Here is a 14,944-nt window from a genome sequence, read left to right as displayed (position 1 = left end):
ATTTATGCATAGCCTAGGGTCTAAGCATTGGCAGGATGTCAAGAGGATTTTTTGCTACTTGAGTGGCACTTTACATCTTGGCTTGTTTTAACCCAAGGGGGGATCATTGCCGCCAAACTTACATGCTTTTTTGAACTTAGATGGGGCTGGTTGGCTTGACATGCAAGTGTCCATGAGGGGTTTTTGTTTCATGCTCGATAGCTCATGTATCTCATTGTTGAGAAAGAAGTAACCTACTGTGGCCACTTCCAATTGTGAGGCTAAGTATAGGGTAGTCTTCACAGCTACGATTGAGTGTATATGGCTCACACCCTTATGGAAAATTTGGGTGTTGGATAGGACATTGCCAACACTATCTACACTGACAGTCGGAGCGCATTGGCAGCTGCGAGGAACCCAATTTTTTATTCTTGCACAAAGCACATTGAGGTGAATTGCCACTATGTCAGCGAGAGGCTCTCACCAAAGAGATCAGCTTAACTTTGTCTCGTGAGAAGTTTGAAGATTTTCACAAAGCTTTGGGCTTACTCCCCTTTAATGAGTGATCATGTCCTTAGGGCATGGCACTTCCCTATACTCTATGTGCCAGCTCTCATTCACCACATCACTCCGAGGGGGGATTTGTTACCATATACATGTGGTAGTGATGCATGTGAACACACTTAGGATCGTCGAGGCATTTTTCTCTCACTTGGAGGTTTTTCCCCTCGTGTATTGTATATACTCCCATCACTCTAGGGCTATCTTATGTTTCCATTGCACACTAAGTAATACACCCTCTATTGTGTGCCTTGAGCTTCCTTTGTCTTCTCAAGCTGTGTGTTTTCCTACAAGCTTTGCCGCATTCCTTTTGGCTTGAGGCTATCATGTTTGCCACTTATGTACTGAACAGGTGTCCTACAAAAGCTTTTCAGTTTATGACTCCATATGAAGCATGGCATGATAGAAAGTATTCTATTGAGCACATGTGTGTTTTTGGTTGTTTGGCATATGCTTTGGTGCCACCAACGCAACGCAAAAAAATGGATGATAATGTTGGCAAATGTATTTTTGTTGGTTATAGTTCTAAAAGCAAAGGTTACAAGTTATATCATCCGCAAACAAATCATATCTTGGTCTCACGAGATGTTGTGTTTGTGGAAGATTCTGTTCAGCCCTTGTTGTCATGTACTAGAGACAATAATGTAAGCTCATAGGACATTTATGACACTTTGTTCAACCCTTGTTGTCATGTACTAGAGACAACAATCATATCTTGGTCTCACGAGATGTTGTGTTTGTGGAAGATTCTGTTCAGCCCTTGTTGTCATGTACTAGATACAATAATGTAAGCTCATAGGACATTTATGACACTTTGTTTAGCCCTTGTTGTCATGTACTAGAGACAACAATCATATCTTGGTCTCACGAGATGTTGTGTTTGTGGAAGATTCTGTTCAGCCCTTGTTGTCATGTACTAGAGACAATAATGTAAGCTCATAGGACATTTATGACACTTTGTTCAGCCCTTGTTTTCATGTACTAGAGACAACAATGTAAGCTCACATGACATTTATGACACTTTGTTGCCTCTTTTCAGTGGTGGAAGTTCCAATGTAAATTTTAATGAGGCAAATGTACAGCCTATGGGGCATTCTGAAAATGTTGCAAATCAGCCTATTATTGATGCAGATGTACATGATGTACTTGATGTGGAAAGGGATGAGAATGAGCAACCTAGAGGTATGCATAAATGGCTGGTGCATACTTTGGGTGACAATAAATTAGATGCACCTTTGTCTAGTCGTACTCGTCGAGGTTCTCTCCATGCATCGTATGCATTAGATTGTTATGATTTGGCTGTGTCTAGTTTATATGATGTTGAGAAACCTCTGTCTTTTGACCAAGCACAGGATTCAAAAAATTGGATGGCTGCCTTGCAATCAAAATATGATGCACTTGTAGAAAATGACACATGGACTTTATGTGATTTGCCTCCTGGCAAAAAGGCCATTGGTACGAAGTGGGTTTACAAGTTGAAACACAAGCTGGATGGTGAGATTGATCGTTGTAAGGCTCAACTTGTTGCAAAGGGTTATGCACAGCAAAAAGGTGTAGATTATGAAGAGAGTTTTGTTCCCACTTGTCATATGTCTATTGTGCATTTGCTATGTGCAATTGCAGCCATTTTGGTTGGAATGTACATTAGTCACACATTGTTACTGCTTTCCTAAATGGTGACATATTTGAGGAAGTTTATGTAGTACAACCTCGTGGTTTTGTCATTAAAGGGCAAGAAGATAAAGTGTGCACATGTAAGAAAACTTTGTATGGGTTGAGACAATCTCCTTGTGCTTGGTATGAGAAGGCTGACAGTTTAAGTAGTGTGATGGTGGTATTGCCTTGTGTCAGACAAGTTACATAGAGACATTGGGTTTTAACAAACTTGCATGGAATCCATCATGGAATTTTAGATGAGCTAGCGACTTCACCATGTAACCTTGAGTACCTATGCACTTGATCACTTCATAGGGACCAATAGTAACATGGGCTAACCTTCTTATACCTCTTGAGTAATAGGCTACTTATGTTTAGTTATATTTGAGGTATACTTGAGTACTATGCACTTAATCAATTCATCGGGACCACGATAACATGGGCTAAGATTGGTATACCTCTTGAGTTATAGGCTACTTCTGTTTGAGTATGTTTGAGGTAGCCCATGTGATTGCGGATGGTAGTCATTACTAAAATTTTAACTCCGTTCCAATCACCTTGATGAGGGAGGTCTAAAACTTTGATGTGAACTTCATATCACAATCTTGTACAATCTTTTAGGCAATTCATGCAATCTAAAAATGTCTTTAACAAAGAGCCGTAAGAAGATCAACAACCACCATTAACTAAATTATATCCTACTTGGACAATAGGTAATCAAATGCCAAAGTCCATGCTTATGCATTCTCACTTTATTTGGGGAATATCAAGTGGTTGAAGTATATCAGGGACTTTATTTCTCTTTTCCTTAATTCTTTGGCATATCAAGCATCACCAAATATAGTGTCGAACATATGTTTTTTGCCCAATCCTATTGAAGGCTCGATCAAAATAGCCTTCCTTACCCGCATGTCATAGGTTTTAAACCATAACGAACGTACTTAAAGCGTGTTGCCTTTACCACCAGGCCAACTCCCTGTACCATGTCTAAAACATAAAATTGGTATAACTCCTACATACAATGTTTCATTTACAAATTGATTTTTTTTTATAAAGACCCAGACAGAGACCCAATTATTAGTATGCTTGATAATGAGATGTATGTTTGAAATGTCGTCTTCTGCAATGCATTGATTGCAAGATGTACCCAACTTGGTTCTGTTTTCATCAAATGCGAAGTGAGGGCAAATGCAATCTCGGATGCTTGCACCTTGAAAGGCGTGTGGCCTTACACGAGATCTTCACATGGGCAAGAAAAATTATGATGAGATTGCTCCTCAAAGGCTGTTGGAGAAACATGTTGAGCTTGGCAATCTATTTTCTATGTCCAGGGCTCTCATTGTGGCACATGCTTTCAAAGCGCAAATATTCGCAATTACATTTGGAAAAATGCCTCATGCTGCAATTGTTCAAATGCTCATCTTCTTAAATCACATTGCTATGATCAGTGCATTCCATGAAGAGACTTCTTGGACTACCCAATGTCGTGACAAGAGGTCCCACCCCAAGGGGAGTTGGCAAGTGCAGATGTATATTGGCATTTAGAACATTTTCAACATAGTTCAGTGCTTGCTGCATATCCTGCAATCAATGCACTACAAGAGACGAAGTTCAGAGAAGCACCCGCTGGGCCTCAAGAGTCTGCTGCACACTTGGCATACAGGTTAATGTGAGCACCAACAATGACAGCATTGCTATGCAAAAACCCCTGCCTCAAAATCTAGTCATGAATTTGCTTGCCCATGAGCACATTATCCTTTTGCAACAACCCGTCCGTCATAATCCTAGCATGAATACTTTCTCCCTTGTGAGCTGCTCTGGTCATGGCAAAAGCTTCAAGGTGCCGATGTATGTCAGAATTGAGAAGGCTTGCCTTCATGCTGCATCTCTTCGAGGCAGTTTCGTGCTTGCTCAGCTCAACTGCCTTAACCATACCCCACAATCAACCCATTCCAAGAGACAACATTGTGAGAAAGGAGTTCCTTGTTGTGCCTCAAACGCAACTCCACACTTGGCGCACATGTTATTGAGCTCAAACATTCTTTGCAACAACCCCTTCCTCACAATCTGGTCATGGAATTCCTTAGCCTAGTCAATACCTCTAATGGTGGCATAAGGTGCTGATGGAACTCACTGCATCTGGAAGGATACCCTCCTGCTGCCTCTGGTCAAGGCAATTTAAAGCACAATGGCTTTCCACAAGGAGGCTTCTTGTTTTATCATTCTCATAAGCCATATGAAAAGCCAAGCTAACAATTCCCTTTGTGCAAGTGGAACGTATGCAGGGAGACAAAATCCCTTAATATTTAGCATGCATTCCAAAGTGCTGATTATTTAATTTTGCATATGCCTCAAATGCTATCCCTTCTAAATTTGAAATACCCATTTTGTTGGTCTTACTAAATATCCTTTGCCCCACCATTCTACCTCTGCCATTTTTTGCAGAGGGAGGTGAAGCCTTCCATCTCCTCACCTCTCAATCAACCAGCTGGCTAACTCCTTCAACTTCTAACTCTACATCAGTCACAAACATGTTTTTTTATGTCTACAAGATTGTTGGTGCGCCGAGACATTAAAAAAAGCCTTGATCCACTGATTCATTTCTTTGGGGGGGAGAGACAGAGAGAGAGAGGTTCCAAAATCGTGCCATAAGTCGAATTAAAAGCTAGATCGTGAACAGGTAAACACAAATTATCCCTAAAAGAAAGGTCTACAAGATTGTTGATATGCAGAGACATCAAAAAATGCCTTCATCCAATGGCTCAAAGAGGACTGGATTCACAAAGAGAGAGAGAGAGAGAGAGAGAGAGAGGGAGAGAGGGTTTGTGTTCCAAAATCGTGCCATAAATCTGGTTAAAAGCTACATCATGGACAGGTAAACCCAAAATTCTCCCTCCACCGTTAGCCCATGCAGCTGACAAACTCTGACAAATACAAGTAATGACAACGACAACATGTATTATACCATGCCTCAACTCTTTCTCATGAGTAAGCAGCCAATGAAACACCAATGCTTTATATATGTTGCTGCACTCATTTTCTTTGAAGTTATTTACAACACTCAGAGAGCTTCTATAAACCTGTGTATGTACAGCTTGGGTTTTACCTTTAAAAAACCTCTCACCTTGGGGAAATAAGCGGTAAGAACACCACGCTTAACATTTACAGCAAGTCACTTTGAGACTCTTGGAACTGCCAAAAGTACTAAAAGTAGTGCACAAGCTCACAATCTCGATCTTGACGTTTGGGAAATATCATTGGCTCCCGACATGGTTGCACTACTTGGATTGAAGGCTACAGCACCATCTTCTTGGCCAACTTCACTGCTGAAATTGCTTCGTGAACGCCTCTTCCGCCTCTTGGAAGTAGTAGGTGAAGGCCGCCTTTGGTCATCAGAATTAGAGCACAGAAAAGACAGAGATTGCAACCACGGAACAAGGATGTGCTTGCGAGTAAGATCGTCACTGCCCGCAAGAACATCAAATGCTTCCTCAAGAGCACGAATTCTACGAGGATTTGTTTGCCCTAGAACAAGCCTCGCTACCTCTTGCAACAAGTGAGGCAACACCTGCATGACGTCCGCTTGCCTTAAGACCATAGCCAAAGCACTCCAATTTGATCATAAGGAGAACATAGGAATTGACTGTGCTAACTCACCTGAACATCCACTATCAAAATAAGATGCAGCAGAAGCGTCTGTAGCTTTTCTCCAGTTTCAAGCCTATCCTCTTCGCCTCTCCTCGCTGCAAGGCTAAAGTTCTCGCTCCCTTTTCGCGAAAGAAAGCTAATGCATTCCCTTGTGGCTGTACTCCCAGCAGGTAGGTGGCGAGCAACTGCCCCCACAACCGTCACAAAAGCATCATAATTTGACAAAGCCCAGTCATCCTGCAAATACAAAATCCCTAAGAAACTAAACAAGGAAACTCGAGCCAACAATGTGCAATAAAATAAAGAACCCGACTTCTGCCATACCTCAAAGGTCCTCCAAACAAACTGAACAGCCAGCTGCTCTTTGATCGAATCCCTGTCACCCTCGCAAGATTTCGTTGAAAAAAATGAAACTAGCAAAGAGTGTGATGATTGAACCAAAGCTTGAGTTGGATGCTTCATGTACCTTTTGCTTATTAAGGAAAGCATCTTAGGCAAACACAATAATAAAGTGACTAGCTATTTGTAAAGGCTAATCATAAGGATACAAGAACATTATTGGTGCAACCTCATTTGAAAAGCATATTGCTGTGAATGTTTGAAGACAAGTTGGCAGGACTCGGAAGCCAAATAGAACTCGTGAATCCTGAACGACATCCTTCTTCCAGCTATAGCAAGATACACCAGGCCCTATTAAAACCACACCACTAGAATTAACGTATGAAAAAAATTGTTAATTACTAAAGCTTACGGTGACAAGATGCCTCCTGTAGCAACATCCAGCGTGACAATTGTGCAGAGTTACCGCTTTGATAGCATGATAATCATTAAGGTCAGAAAGTCTAAACTTGCAAGCGTTAAGAAGGGTAAGACATTTGCACAAAAGCAAAGTGGACACACAAAACAGGAAAAAAGAAGGGATAACAAAGCAGGACTGCAATAATATTCATTTCATTTGCTTAAAACATAGCCATACAACAAAAGAGATGGGCAAAATAAATGAGACAAGCTTAAACACCTGACACATGACAAAAGAGTATAAGCTTAGGACTGGAATGAGATTCCAGAATGAAGGAATACATAACCAACTTAAACACCATCTTGAAAACTGACAACATGTAACCTTAACTTCACTGTTTGTCCAAGCAAGTAGTAAAATGACCAATGGGACGAAACATCAGATTACACAAACTGTAAGATGGCCATATGTGAGTTTAGCCAGTTCTGTCAATGTTGCAAAAAAAATCCCAAGTTGGACGGGGGTAAAAGACACTGTCAGAACAGCTAAGAAACAAGAGTAGATGCTGCCAAAATTTCATTGGTTAAGAAGAGTGAATACGTGCAACATAAGGAATTCAAGAAGATCTAAATTTAGCTAAAGAGGAGTAGATCTAGCTACAAAAGTCGCATGCACAATGGATCTGTGTGCCATGTGAGCATGCTACTACAAGTTCCGAGCCAAATCTAGGAAAGCCTATAGCATTTTATTCATGTAAAGTTGTAAGCATGTTTACCAGACCTGCATGCCAAGACAAATCCTTTAATTTAATATTCAAAAAGAATTCTGTTTCAATTACATAAATAACGAATAGAAACACAGATGTGTGTGTGTGGCGTACTCGGTGCATATTCTTTTGGTGACCTTTTGTGTGCCCTTTCATCAGGTTGTACCACTTTGAACACGTGTGCTTGCACACGTTCACTGAATCAGCAGGTAGCCACCCCTTCCACAGTGATCGCATCACTTTCCCCCTTTCGAGTCATGCATGTGTGCATCTCTCTCCCAGCGCTGGCTTCTCCAATTTGGTGACTCTTTGCTGGATGATTTTGCGCTCAGCAGCGCACATCATTAAATTTATACAATTACCGCTACTTTTAATGCCTTAAGTGGCCGGCCCACCCCTGTACATTTTTTTTTACCTCATAGCACCCTCTCACATTTTTGGAGTTGTTCAACTTACGTACAATACCTTCCTTCTTCTCCAACAATGGCTCTCTCTGACCATTCGCAACCATGGCAAATAAACACACTTGGGTACCCGTCTTTCATACATAGACGAGATTCCTCCACGAAATCTTGCTGGAGAATTCCCCTACACACGTAGTGATCGTGATTCCAGATTCTCCTACTCAGAGCCAGAAGTTATAATTCTCCCAAATTCTCCTACTCCACAGTTGGAGCCTGTTCGAGAGGTGCTACCTCTGCCAGAATTAGCCGTTCCAGAGGCGATTCCTACTCTAAAACCCTCTCACTTATGGATACAGCTTTTTCCAATAATTCTATATTTCTTCTAGATAAAGCTATTTTAGGAATCATCATCTCCTCCTCCTAGCCAACTCCTCGCTCCTCTTCTCACAAAGTATCTCCCACGATCATCAAGTTGACGGCTTAATACAGATTCCAATTCTTACCTTCAACGGTGCGAAGGATAAATCAGATGCAGACTCTTGCAGCATGACTTTAGTCGCTGCAATTGAATCTTTTGACACAACTTGTTCCTCAGATAAACCTTTACAGATGGATATACCTTCAAACACTACTCTGTCTCAGTCTACGGCATCCCTTTAGGAGGATTTTATTGTTTCAGATAAACCGATGGACTACCTTACAGATTTCCAACCAATGGTCGTCACTCAACAAAAAACTCAAGTCAATTTACCAATAGTTTCACTCGAAGCAGATAAAGATTCAATCTTTTCTTAGACAAAGCTCAAAGTTACAAACGACTTTGACAAAGACACTAATCAAGTTGCAAATATGATCAGTTTTCAAATTGGCAAAATAGTTATGGTCAATTTAACAGTGCCATGACATGGGACTTAACAGTTAGAGCATTGGATGCCAAAGCAAGCAAAAATACATTTTCCTTCTCCCGGAGTTTCTACAACTACCCCTGGATTTTATTTTAAATGGGAGAGAATGTCACGATTGTGACGTATTCTTTCTCTTGGTATTACCTTCTTGCTTGATTCTTTTGCAGATACGAAGACGCACCAGATCCAAGAACCCCGATTCTCCAAAGGATGTGTCTCTTTGCCCAAGAGTCGCACCTGTTCGGCGAATAGCCATGCCTCTTCAGCGAATGGCTGCACCTTTACGCCGAAGGTTCACGACTCTACAGCCTAGAGTAATGTCTTTTGACCTATGGTCATGTCTCTTCATCGTGTCTCTTCAGTTTCTATACAAGAACGCCTTTGTAACACATTTCAACGAAGGAATCAATCAAACACAGAGTCTTATCTCTGAGTTAAGTTCAAGTTTCTTAAGTCTTAATCATGAGTTTAAGTACTTAATTAAGAATTAGTAACTAGAATCCTTATAGCGGGAAAATGATCCGAGAGACACATAGCATAATCAATCCTCATCTCACATACAAAGCCATCGTATTGCTACATGTGAAAAAGATACCAACGATCCACTCAAGCGCGATACATAGATCGAGCATTATGTTGAAAAGTGAATCCTGAATCACCCGCAAGCAAAAGGGGCCACAAATCCAACCCATCACATGTCAGCATAAACTAATCCCAAGATTGTCGTTCCATATGAAGCATGTGAGAGTGCCCACTAGTATTATCCGCAAGGTTTGGTGCATTATTGAAATCCCCACAGAGAAATGCATTAGAACGCCAACAATATGAGGAAATGACACTCCACAACTGTGCCCTATCAGCAAAAGCTGTGTATGCATATAATCCGCCAAATTCAAAGACTTCTCCATTAACAATACATTGGATGACCATCCATCTCCCAGTTGGATCATTGAAGACCAAAGTCGGGAAGAGCTCGTGTCGAACAAGCATAAGCACTCCATAATAACCAGTTGATTCTGCATAGGCTATCCAATAGCCCGCAAAGTAAGAAGTCTGTTCGGTAAATTTATGTTGATTATGTTCTTAAAGAACCACTATGTCCGCTTTACATATATATATGTACGTAGAGCCTAGTAAGCCGCCACTTGTCGTAATTGCATAACCCACGCACATTATAGGAGATGCGATTCAAAGAACTATGCATACTACATGGTATATACAGTGGGCGAGGAAGCGGGAATAAAGAGGGACTCAAGTACCAATGCCCATCGACACATCTTCCCTAGTTGCAGGCAGATGAGGAGATGAGTCAAAACCTGGACCAGGAGGACTGAAAAACAAGAGCACCTTGTGATGAACAGGCTTCGCCCGTAACCACTTCCTAGTAGGAATGAACAACCTTGTCCCAGGCCTCAACCAAAAAACTGTTGTCATTACAAGGGGGTTTTTTTTAGTAACATTCTTCAAAGGTGGCACATAGTTACGAGAAGATGCCAAAATACGTGCTTTAACTGTTTTCTTTGGCACTATCCAAGCATGAAAAGTTGAAACATGTTCTTTCCCTTTGTCTTTAACATTTGGAGAAGCAAGAAGTACAGACAATTGTACTTGTTTCCCTTTGCCTTTATTCGCCTTTGGTCGGTACCTCAACAGAAGATTTCTGAGGTAAGGGAGGTTGAGCGGTAGGGACAGCTGAAGGAGGGAGTTGCAAATTTAGTTCCGGACATTCAGACTGCATAACACCAAATTTGCCACAACGGAAGGAAGAATTTGCAAATTTATCCCATTTGAGTCTGAAAGGACGCTTCCCAACCACTGCATCCCCAGAATCGACCGAAATGCTTGCTGGAGTGGCAATGTCCGTGTCCCACAGAATACAAAAACGATTTGTGTTTGTATCCAGCTTAGGAGGGCAAATGACTTTGCCCAATTGGGCGGCCAACAAGGGAAGATGGCTCGAAGAAAGTGACGCCAAGTGCAAGAAAAGTCGACCACCTCAACCCATACGGGGCACTTGTGACGAATAACGCTCTGATAGTCCTTGGGGAGAGCCCACGGCAATACATGAGTCATTTGCGTATTGAAGAAGAGGGGGGACATTTCAAGCAAAGCATCCCTAGCATCCATGTCTGCTAACAAGACTTCGTAAAATACTCTTGCACTGAAGTAAACCCACCGGACTGCTTGCCGCTTGATCAGCAAATCAACCGGCATTTTTCCCGGGAAGAAGAGAACCACCGCATTTAAGGCATATTGAGGAACGGGGTCCATGAGCTCCTGCAACGGAATGCGCACTTCCATGGTAGGAGCAGGCCCTTCCCAGGCTCGACGCGCATCTTCGAAATCCTCATGTAAACATTCTTTGATAAGGGTCAAGGGCTCCATAGCCAAATTCTCCAATGCTTTCCGGCGTTCGTAGACGCACTGATCTGGCAGATCCATCAATCGAAAAAAGCACTCTCCTAATGACACTCACACTCTTCAAAGCTACAGAGATTTAGAAGCCTGCAACCTCTATACAGAGACCAGAAAGCTATGCACATGAAGCCAACCTGACTTACATCAAACTGTGCATTCCCCTAGTCAATACAAAATCACTGTATTGTAGCAAACCACTGAACCTGTATCGGATAACAAACTGACGCAGAGGACTGGCTGAACCAAACGTTCCCACTTCAACCAAAACCCAGGTCGTCCTTTGGGGGCTGAGACGAGTGCGCAGGGCTTCTCTCTCTCTCTCTCTCTCTCTCTCTCTCTCTCTCTCTCTCTCTCTCTCTCTCTCTCTCACACACACACACACACACACACACACGCATCCAGTTTATTTTTCAGAGTATCCCTCAGCTTTTTAGAGCCTTGGTCTTTTCAAAGCGGAAATTTTATGTATCGGAGGGCTATATAAGCACCCGCTAGACGTCAACGGTACACAAACATTGCAGTCAAGAGCATCTGTGCTTGAGACTTATCAAGCCCCATCTAGTATACACAACATGACCACTCCAGGGAGAGCAGTAGTACAAGCACTAAAAGCCTAAGTCAAAATAAAGACATACCTCAAGGGCACAGAGTTCGGGACCAATTATTCTCCACCAAGTGATGGTCTTGACAGGTGCACTCTTAAAGTGTCAGTTTGAAGTTGTTTGTCTTCTAACTTGTTGATTAGCATGTTCACCATCTGTCTTATGAGAGGCTGGCCAGCTCACATTTCCACTAAAGGGATAATCGACCTCGATGGATCCGGATAAGGTCAAGGCAATTCAAGAAGGGTCAGACTCAAAGACAATTCAGACAGTTCATTGAGAACTTCGGTACTATCGCTTCTCCTCTTCATGATTTGATGGACTACACAGGAGATACTTGCTTTTAACACCTTGAAGCAAAAGTTTTCTACATCCTTCTAGATTAGCAGAATTCAAATGTGATCTTCGTTGCAGGAAACACCATTCCATTGTAAGAGTTTGGCATTTCTCTGGTCCTCCAGTTGGTCCCTAGGCATCTCCGAAGGACAAATGATAGGGAGTGAGCTGTTTTGTGGCTGTGCCTGCCGGAGTGAGGTAGCCTCAAGTCATATTCATTTGAGCTTAGCGAGACAAAGCAATGTGCACTTTAAGACTCATCCCTATATGTGTGAGTGCAGTCGTGTAATAAACAAGCCAGTGTTCCTACAATTTGCTGCCTTTTTCCTATGATGGACAGGTTTCAAAATGACCTGTTCAACTAGGTGGCCACGCAATATTATGATCTTCTCCAGACTTATCAAGCACTGTTCAGGTTTCATTCATGCAGCCAAACAATGCTAAAGTCTGTGAGTAAAAGTAAGAGGGAAAGATGGTTGCCAGAGATACAGAAAATAAAGATGTACATATTGATTACTTAGTACAGAAAAGGTCTCTCACCTGGTGGCTGAATAATTTCATTATATGAAGGAAACATGGGCACAATCTTGGCACAGGTCGCCTCACTTGCAGACGTCCAAGCTACACAAGTTTGTACCAACTCCCTGTACTGCGGTACCTGGCCTTGACGGATAAATTCAACACAAGAAAGGGAATGCATCACACGAGCTGCAAAATCACCTTTGGCTTCCACACTCAAGTCTCTTTTCTTTTTCGATGCGTGAGAGAAAAACATCACAGCTGATAGAAGAAATGCCTCAAGAATTTGCTTCAAAGGGCCTGTCTCAGAGTGAAGCAAGGGGCTCACAAGATCGTCTTGATTCCTGCTGTCCATCAGCACAAGGTAATAGCGATGCTTTGTGTAAGTAAAATGTGAATATTGGGAGAAAAAATGTTCTGCCCATCTCTGCCATCCACCATCTATTGATTCGTACTGCTCACAAATAACCCGAATTATGGCTCCTGCTTCCTGAAAGAGGATACTTTTGGTGTGCGCTGTCCAAGTATCTTCGATTTCTTTTGATGGCTGGGACATATTCACATCATAATAGGCCTTTAATGGTAATACGTCTTCAAAAAGGGTGGTCATGAGGCACACTAAAACTGACAAACTGGAAGGAAAACGACAACAGCGAGACATTGCAAGTGATATACACTGTAGCCAATGCTTATCACCTATCTGATTAACTGAAATGAGATTCCGAGACTCTTCAATGGCTGTATCCACAAAGGTGCCTTCTTTGATTGTTGTAGCAATTTCTTGAACTTGCAAATGCGCAGTATCATCAACCAATTTCACAATTGAGTTACACAATGTCTGGATCGCATTCATCCGGATAGACTCTGCACTCTCTGATGCTGGCTTTTTGGTCGATCGATGAAGATGCAAACCTCTTAACAATCCAGCTGCACTCAGCAGTACCCCATACCTCGCAGATATGGCTATACTGGAGGAGAATGCCTCTTTGATTTCTTCTGCCACTATTTGGGTTGATGCCATATACTTTGGCTGCGAATTGAGGAAGGAGCCATACCATTCCATCAAATGTAAATGTAACAGGCCATTCTCGAGAGAAGGCCGGGCTGTGCTCACCCCGGCTTTCTGGTCCAGAGCATCATCATCAATCCACAACAACAACAAGGCTTGCATAAGAGCTTTCAAAGTAGGCCCACTTGAGGTCACCATAGCATACCCTACACCAGCCAAGGCCTCCTTGCAGTTGTTGCCGCCAATAAATTTTCTCTGGCGGAGACATTCTCGAGCTATTACTTCTTGGCAGACCCTTTGCTGTTCTTCAGGTGTGTGAGGGTTAACACACACGCTCCCAAGAAGCAGGATAGCTTCACTCACAAAGCCATTGTCCAATGTAGAGCTCTCTAATGCCTTGATTGCACTTCCTACCACAGCTTCAATTGTTTCCTTGATTCTGGATGATGATGCCTTTGAGCCATGCCTTCCAGAAGGTGCAAACCCCCTTCGAAGCCATATGCTCAAAAGCGATGCAGCAGAGCTTCGCGCATGTGCTGCAGCATTCTCCTCAACATCAGGACGGAACGTGATAGAAGATAAGATTGACGTTAAGACCCTAGCCTGAGACTCGGCCACATGGATTGTGTTTCCGTACTCTTTCAGAAGATCGAGGGCAGCAGAGTGCTGTGGCAGGAAAAGCCCACCCTGCACGCACTCACGAACTCGGGACCAAGCCTGGGCAATCTGTTGCGCAGAAGGTGAAGAAGACCTTAAAACACCTGATGGAGAATTGGAGAATGAAAAAGCGGCTCTGTGAAGCCAGTTCTCCAAGAGTCCAGTCTCCATGTGCGAATATGTCTGTGTCTGTATCTGTTTGTCTACCTACCTGCTTGCGGACGTTTCTTGCGCGCTCGTAAATGTGTGCAGCCCTGCGCGGGCGATACTTCTCCTCCACTCTACATCAGGATCACCCATCCGAGGCACGGAGAGAGAGAGAGAGAGAGAGAGAGTGCCCCACGGTTTCGAACTCGGACGCTGAGAAAAGAAGGTGTGAGACGGTCTAACAAAACATTGCAACCACATCAAGTCAACTCGTGATGCTTCCAAATCCCATGGAATAGTTATGGCAATTTTGCCGAGTCGGTTGAAACCAGTTGACATCTGCAGGCAGTGTTCGGGAAAAATGTGTCTCAGCTTAATATCGTGCTGTTTTGAATTTAAAAAAATGCCAGTTGAGAGCGAGGGGAAAAGGAGAAATTCCGCCCCAAAATAGAAAAAAATAGTGTAAAAACCTGAAAAATAGACCTAATTTTATAAAATTTCCTCTTGGCAAATTCAAGAAATGGAATTTTGTATGTTTGGGAAAATGATTTTTCCCGAACACTGCTGGGAGGTGAAATGAGAGGGCAACCATGCAAAA

The 14,944-nt window shown here is 42.6% G+C and overlaps 1 protein-coding gene across 1 annotated transcript; it reads right to left on the bottom strand.

Moving 5' to 3' along the window:
* Nucleotides 1-5,134: 5,134 nt before the first annotated feature.
* LOC147459806 (obscurin-like protein) lies at nucleotides 5,135-14,570 on the bottom strand. Its single transcript, XM_086511009.1, has 5 exons — nucleotides 12,555-14,570; nucleotides 6,393-6,534; nucleotides 6,169-6,310; nucleotides 5,854-6,081; nucleotides 5,135-5,764 (listed from the first exon to the last, which is right to left on the bottom strand). The coding sequence occupies exons 1-5, from the start codon at nucleotides 14,368-14,370 to the stop codon at nucleotides 5,420-5,422; spliced, it is 2,673 nt and encodes an 890-aa protein (XP_086367135.1). The 5' UTR covers nucleotides 14,371-14,570; the 3' UTR covers nucleotides 5,135-5,419.
* Nucleotides 14,571-14,944: the final 374 nt, after the last annotated feature.

Source organism: Adiantum capillus-veneris, chromosome 4 (assembly GCF_014529385.1).
Source record: "Adiantum capillus-veneris isolate H3 chromosome 4, ASM1452938v2, whole genome shotgun sequence".
Lineage (NCBI taxonomy): Eukaryota > Viridiplantae > Streptophyta > Polypodiopsida > Polypodiales > Pteridaceae > Adiantum > Adiantum capillus-veneris.
Note: the sequence above shows the minus strand (reverse complement) of the source record. Positions and strands in the feature narration are given on the sequence as shown.